At 39.4% G+C, this 7187-nt stretch overlaps 1 protein-coding gene across 1 annotated transcript in view; it reads right to left on the bottom strand.

Annotated features, from left to right (window-relative positions):
* HECTD1 (HECT domain E3 ubiquitin protein ligase 1) overlaps positions 1-7187 on the bottom strand; it is a 142749-nt gene that overhangs the window by 83533 nt on the left and 52029 nt on the right. The window contains exons 3-5 of the mRNA XM_007938582.2: positions 3226-3453; positions 1965-2246; positions 1589-1864 (exon numbers count right to left, since the gene is read on the bottom strand). Of these exons, the coding sequence (XP_007936773.1) occupies positions 1589-1864; positions 1965-2246; positions 3226-3453 (786 nt within the window). The remainder of the gene's footprint in view (positions 1-1588; positions 1865-1964; positions 2247-3225; positions 3454-7187) is intronic.

The raw sequence follows: 7187 nt of genomic DNA on the forward strand, positions 1-7187 counted from the left end.
CGGGCTTGGGACCATAGTCGCAGGGGACATCAAGCTCAATTGGCATAACATCGTTCCACCTCCTACTTTGGTGAGTAGCGACTGGGATCTTAAAAGGTAGCAAGCTGCCATCTAGATGCAATGATGGGTCTCTCCTCATCCAGAGCAAAGAAGAATGAAGAAAACCAAAATTCATGGAAACAATTAGTCCCAGTGACTGGTACACCATCCTATCTGCAGCCTATACTACTATGAGACCAGAAGAACTAGATAGTGCCCAGCTACCACTGTCATCCACTTGGAAGGGGATCTATGTAGGAGATCCCTGATAGAGAGGGAGAACAATGTGGAACAAAACTCACAATCATTCAGAGGAAAAACACAGGGGGGTGGGGACCAGGTTTGCTGGTCTGATAGAGCCTGGCCACTGACACTATGGCCCGTAGCTGCCCTTCAGGTCTGGAATTGAACACACACCTGTGGTTTCCAGCCAAACAAAAGACAGGCATGTGAGTTGAACATTTACCTCAGGTAGATTCCCTCCTTGCAGAGGAACAAGCATGGGAGAAAGAAGGGCTGCTTATGCAAAGGGAGACAGCTCAGGGGGCAAGAGTGCATGGAGCGATGGACAATGGGAAGGGGTAACTATGGGGAGGAAGTGCAAGGGGAGCTATTGCATTGTGGTAAACTGTGGTCAATGTCATGAGACAAAGGGTACGTGAACTGCTGCATGGAAAGTGAATCTGCTCTGTAAATCTTCACACAAATCACAATAAGAAAAGAAAAAGAAAACGTATCCCAGAATTTCTAAACCATTTAGGACCCACAAGACTTTAAGTCTTAAAAATAAACTAAACATGAAATTTAAAAAAAAAATACATACATATATATATATACAGATATATATAAAAAACACAAGAGTACTGGTTGCACCATGCCAGAACTGTAGAAAAGAAAAACCTAAGCCTATAATCAAAATAATCAAAATACCACAAAAGAACAACTCTGATGATTCAAAAGTATCTAACCAATTTACATTTGCTCATCCAGCAAACTGAAAAAAGTTACTATATATTCATTGTTGTTGTTGTTGTTGTTATGTGCCGTCAAGTTGGACCGGACTCATAGCGACCCCCGCTTGGGTTTCCAAGGCAATATCACTACGGAAGTAGATTGCCTCATCTTCCTTCCAAGGAGTGGCTGGTGGGTTTGAACTGCCAGCCTTCTGGTTAGCAGTCAAGGCACTATGCTACCAGAGCTCCTATATATTCTATAATTCATTCAAGTCATTTCCTTCAATTTTCAGACAACAGCAGCCCTAAATTCAATCTGCAATTCACCTTACAATTGACAGACTCTCCTTCTGGTGATAAAATAGATAAATTTCAAGTTTTACAAAACCTTTGGTCATTACCTAGTCATTTACTGAAATTTTACTATGCACCAGCCTAACAATGATGCAATAATACATGGGGGAAAGAGGGAATATTGCAGAGGTTTTGGCCATTCTATTATCTGCCACAACTGCTGAGAATACTGACCTAAAACTAGAAATTATGTATGAAACTCCCTACATCATAGACTTATTTTAATTTTTTTTAAATATTTTCCAACCTCCTGTGTCAATTGCATCTATAAGTGCATCGGTATCTTTACTTCGAATACAGTCTATAAGCTGCCGATGTGAGCGCTCCCCAGAACTATCCAGTCTCCGAAGTCCTGGAATTCTTCCTGTAGATCCAGCACTGGACTTGGGCAAAGCCTTTCGTCCTTCAAATAATAGCACCAAGAGAAGGTCAACCAAACGCATGGTATCAAGCACACATCTTTCATCACCCTGCAGTGCACTTTCAATTGAATCTGGAAGCTCTGACCTCAGAAGATCCTGGAAAAAAAAATGGGGGAAAACAAGTTTTAATATATTTGCATTGTACAAAAACATCTTTCATAAAGATTAAAAAGGAAAAATTCAAAAATATTCTTACATGTGTTACTACTGGAGAGCCTCTGCAAAGTGTTGATAGCAGACTTACAATCGTTGACACCTGGTTACTCAATTTGGAGTCTGCAGCTGTGGGAGGTGCTCCTGTGGTGCTGCGACCTGGTTTGCATGCTGATGATGGCCCTGATGCAGTACCACCAGCAGCAGCCATGCGAGATAATAGCTCCTCAGTTAGTCCATGTTTGGCTAATGGAGCTGGGTCAACACCACGACGGGTAAATCGGTCAGCTAGCGATGCAAAACATCGCAGAGCTCCATCTGAAACCTGATGATATAAAGAATAAGCATCTGGAAAAAAAGGTCTAGTACTGATCATTTCAGCATAGAGACTAAATGAAAGGCAACTATAGCAAGGAAATGAAGGGTATACTGCTTACAGTCTACATTTGAATTTTAGCCCCATAATCTGCTAACTGTATGACCTCAACAAGTTACTTAACTATTCAAGGTCTCAATTCTCTCATCTGTGAAATGAAGATAGTAATACCTATACCTCATTTACCTCAAGTTAAAAGAGACAATACATGTAAAGAATATAAATGCACAGTAAAGGTCAATAACTGTTAACCATTATGATATATACAACTTTTCCAAGGTAATCTATGAATATCAACTGGAAACAATAACATCTGAATAGTAAAAACAAATTAAGGTCAAGTATTTTTTATAAATTAAGCTAATAAAACAAAAATTTACACATATAACATAAATACTGTGTTCTACATAAGTGAGATTATGCTTATAAGAAAATTATGGTAAGAAGTGAATGTTGACACTGAGTAGGAGGGCAACTTTATAAAATGATTACATATTTCTGTAACTGTCTGTATTTTAAGAGCACATGCTACTTTTATAATTAAAAACATTTCACTGCATACATACACACAAAAAGATTACCACAAAGAGGGATATAAATGAGAGAAAGGGAAAACAGAATGACCTCTACTTCATCAAGTAAAAAGTCCAAATTATAGTGTACCATAATTATAAATGGGAGCTCTAGTTGTGGAGTGCCTAAAGCATCTGACTGCTAAGCAGAAGGCTAGCAGTTTAAACTACCAGCCACTCCTCCGAAGGAAGACTGGGCAATCTACTTCTGTAGTGACACTGCCTCTGAAACCCAAGGAGGGGTAGCTAGAGTTGGATCCAACTTGACAGCAATGAGTTTGGTTTTGGTATAGTTATAAATAGGGGATACTAGAACACAGTATTTTGAAAACTGAAAGTATGTAACAGCAATTTACCTGATGATCTTCATGTTTTAATAAACTAGACAGAGATTCTACACAAATTTCTAAAGAAGAATCTTGAGGTTCCATCTTCCCACAGAGTCTTGATACCACAGCCATGGCAGAGTGCAAGGTATCTTTATGAACTAGGTGTCCACTGTCACGAATAAAGGTCAGCACACAATTCAAACCACCAGCCTCAAAGACTGCTCCTGACTCACGAGTGCATATCAGTTCTAATACCTACAATAGTAATGTGTAAAGAGAAGAAAGAAAAAGTAAAGTGAAACACATTAATTTAATGTAAATATTTTATTAACCTAATATACCCAAAGAAGCTCTGGTAGCGTAGTGTCTAAGGCACTTGACTGCTAATCAGAAGGCTGGCAGTTCAAACCCACCAGCCACTCCTCAGAAGGAAGGTTGGACACTCTACTTCCATAGTGATACCCCTCAGAAACCCAAGAAGGGGTCGCTATGAGTTGGGTCTGACTAGATGGCACATAACAAGAACAACAATATATCCAAAGACCATCATTTCAACATGTAATTATAAGAAATTTACATATTTTACATAAATGTGGTGGTTAAGTTTGTGTGTCAACTTGGCTAGGCCTGGTTGAATGGCTGGAGAGATGAATATAGTATTCCCCATGATGAGACTAGTAATCAACTCCACGGTGGAATCTACTGGGAGCAGCTGAGTAGCTGCCTTAGGGATATGGTCTGCTTCCTGTATATAAGGAGAAGCCTTGGAGAATAGTCTCTAACTTAAGGCACACTTGGACGCCGCATATAGCCGTGTTCAGCAGCCAGCCACGCTCTGCTGACCTTGGGGCTTACAACGGACTTGAATTAATGGCCTGCCTTGTGGTTTGGTAACACCAGGACTGTGCCATTTTATTTGTTGACCTTGGGCTTGTTAGCCTCAGCAGCCAGTACCTGCCTGAGTGAAGAGATGCCTCTAGCTTCAGTGGGCCAAGAGCAAGAGGCAGAGCTGAAGCCCAAGGTCAAGGGGCTTTCACACAGCCCCCAGAGGTGGCACTTTGAACTTGGACTTAAAGCCTCCAAACTATGAGAGAATAAACTCCTGTTTGTTAAGGCCAACCCATTTGTGGTATTTTCTTATCAGAGCAGCACTAGGTAATCAAAACAATACTTTTCCATATTATGTCTTCAAAATTCCCTATCTTTTTATACCTACACATTTCAATTCACAGTAGACACATTTGAAGAGCTCAATAGTCATAAATGTTTACTGTACTCAACAATGCCAGTTTAGATAGTGAATCATGATGAAAAGCTAAGGACTACAAGTAATTTAGTAAAAGTTTGTAAACCTCCTACACCTACAAAAAAGTTCAATAAATGGTATTTATAACTATTACTGATCATACTCACATGTGATCTATGAATATCAAAAATTTAAAAACCAACTATTATTTTCTAAAATATGTCAGTATATAAGATGTTCAGGTAGGACTTAACAGGTAAAAAGGGTCCACAGACTTTAAAAGCATACATATTGGGAATTTACACATTTTTCCATAAAGCAAGAAAAGTGTTTTAAACAGGTAGTAAAATGGTATTTCCGGTTAATAACTGTCTAGAATGGCACAGGGGAGTGTTTGGAGGCAAATGCAGAAATTCAACCACTAATGTTGAAGAGAGGGTAAGGGCTTGATTAAGGCAAGAGCAGTAGGAACACATAGTTGAGGAGAAATACACTAGAAAAGACAATCATCAACTAAAGGTGTAAGATGGAAGGTTTCTAGCCTGAGTGACCATGTGGAAGTTAATGCCATTTACCAAAATCAAAGTTTACCTAGAGTGAAAGATAATGACTTTAGACATCAAGGTAGAGATGTCTAGCTGGCTCTTAAATATGGGATCTGGAACTCAAGAGAAGTCAAAGTTAAAGATAAAGACATGACAGGCATATATAAACAGTACAGGGGTATAGATGAGATTGTCAGGGAAAGGAACTCCTCAGCTTACCATGGGTTCTATTTCAACAACTCCAATGTAAGTCAGTTCTGACATAAGTTGAATATCTTTTTTGTTGTTTTAGTTTTCATTATTATTGTGTTTTATTTTATCTTTATAAATCTGATCTTTATTTGTCCTTGGGGATTGGCATGAGAATGATATCAGCAAATTAAGCACTGCAACATTACATGTAGTACATACAACTAATGCTAAGATATAAATATTAAAAAAAAGACAGCAGTAATTGCAGTTCATTGTATCTCACATACACGGTAAGTTCAGGGACTACCTGTGTATGCTTTCAAGAAAGTAAAAACAGGACCTTAAGAAATACTATCACTTAAGAATGAATTAAGGGCCTTCCGGTAAGATGGAGGAATAGGCAGACAAGCAGCACAGACCCTCTTCAACAAAGAAAAGAAAAACCAATTGACAGAGATACAGAAGATGATCCTGGAGCCCTGAGCTATGAAAGGAACTATACAGAAGTGGATTACGCACTAACTAGGAAAAACCCAAGAGAAAACAGTGAGTACAGAGACAGTCGGAGCTATGAACCATCAGCTACTCAGACGGGACCAATAGCCTGAATATTTCCAAGTGGTGTTGGGACCTGAGAATCGACCTAAAGATCAGCTCTGGTCACCAAGGGCTGCAAGGACAACTGCGCTGGTGGCCTATGCTGAAGAAGGTATACAGGAAGGTGGGAGACAACCTGAGCTGTTGACTTTCCACTGTCTAGAGGGTGCAGCAATTTTGATTGTTTACACATGGCAGCCATTCTGGATATTTAAAGTGACTGAGGGCACAGCCATTTTGAATGTTTGTAAGAGGCAGCAATTTTGGATATTTAAAGTGACTGTGGGCCCTGCCATTTTGAATGTTTAAAAGCAATGGCCATTTGGGTATTTAAAGTGACCATGAGTGCAGTCATTTTGAATGTTTACAAGCGATAGCCATTTTGAATGTTTACAGGTGGTGGCCATTTTGGATATTTAAAGTGACTGAGGGTACAGCATTTTGAATCTTTAAAAGTGGCAACCATTCTGGATTTTAAATTGACAGCATTCTCATTCAGATTCCAGGAACCTAAGAATAGGCTCTGTTTGTCAAAAGTTGGCAGGGACATTCGAGAGGCTCACACCAGGAAAGGAGACAAGTGGTGAGTTTATACCAGAAGACTGGTGGTTCAAACCCACCAGCCACTCCTTGGAAGGAAGATGGGGCAATCTACTTCCATAGTGACATTGCCTCAGAAACCCAAGGAGGGGTCGCTATGAGTCAGGTTTGACTCTACGGCACATAACAACAACAGTCAACTAGTGAATAGAGGAGCACAGCACAATACTCTGCTTGTGTAGATAACATACAAACAAAACAAAGAAAACAAAAATCATGGGCAATTCAGTCTAACAAATAATCACCAATTAAATATAAACACAAAAATGTCACAATGCCTCAAAGACAACAGAGCATCACAGTACACCCAAAGCAGCAAGATAAAGCAGGAGAAACAAGGGACCAGGATACAGACCCAAAACAAATCCCTGAGGAAGACACAGCATTGGAACTCCCTGATAAAGAATATAAAAGAACTATATTTAGGTATCTACGACGACGAACTGAGACACAAATCAAAGAAAACACTGACAAAATTGAGGAAAACAGAGAAAACCCTAGAACAATTTCGAAAGACAATACAAGAACAAAATGACAAAATAAATTAAAATATTAGAAATGATACAAAATCTACACAAAGAAATCCAAAAGATTAACACTAAATTCTCAGAAATAGATAAGACACTGAATGGGCAAAGAAACAGAACTGAATCAACGAAGACAAAATTAGGGAGAGTAAAGGGAAATAACTGAAACTTCTTTGTTGTTGTTGTTGTTGCTGTTATGTGCCGTCGAGTCAGCCCTGACTCATAGCGACCCCTCCTTGGGTTTCCGAGGCAGTATCACTACGGAAGTAGGATTGCCCAACC

The sequence above is a fragment of the Orycteropus afer genome, unplaced genomic scaffold, assembly GCF_000298275.1.
Source record: "Orycteropus afer afer isolate SDZICR_OR568_19922 unplaced genomic scaffold, OryAfe1.0 scaffold00051, whole genome shotgun sequence".
NCBI classification, from domain to species: domain Eukaryota; kingdom Metazoa; phylum Chordata; class Mammalia; order Tubulidentata; family Orycteropodidae; genus Orycteropus; species Orycteropus afer.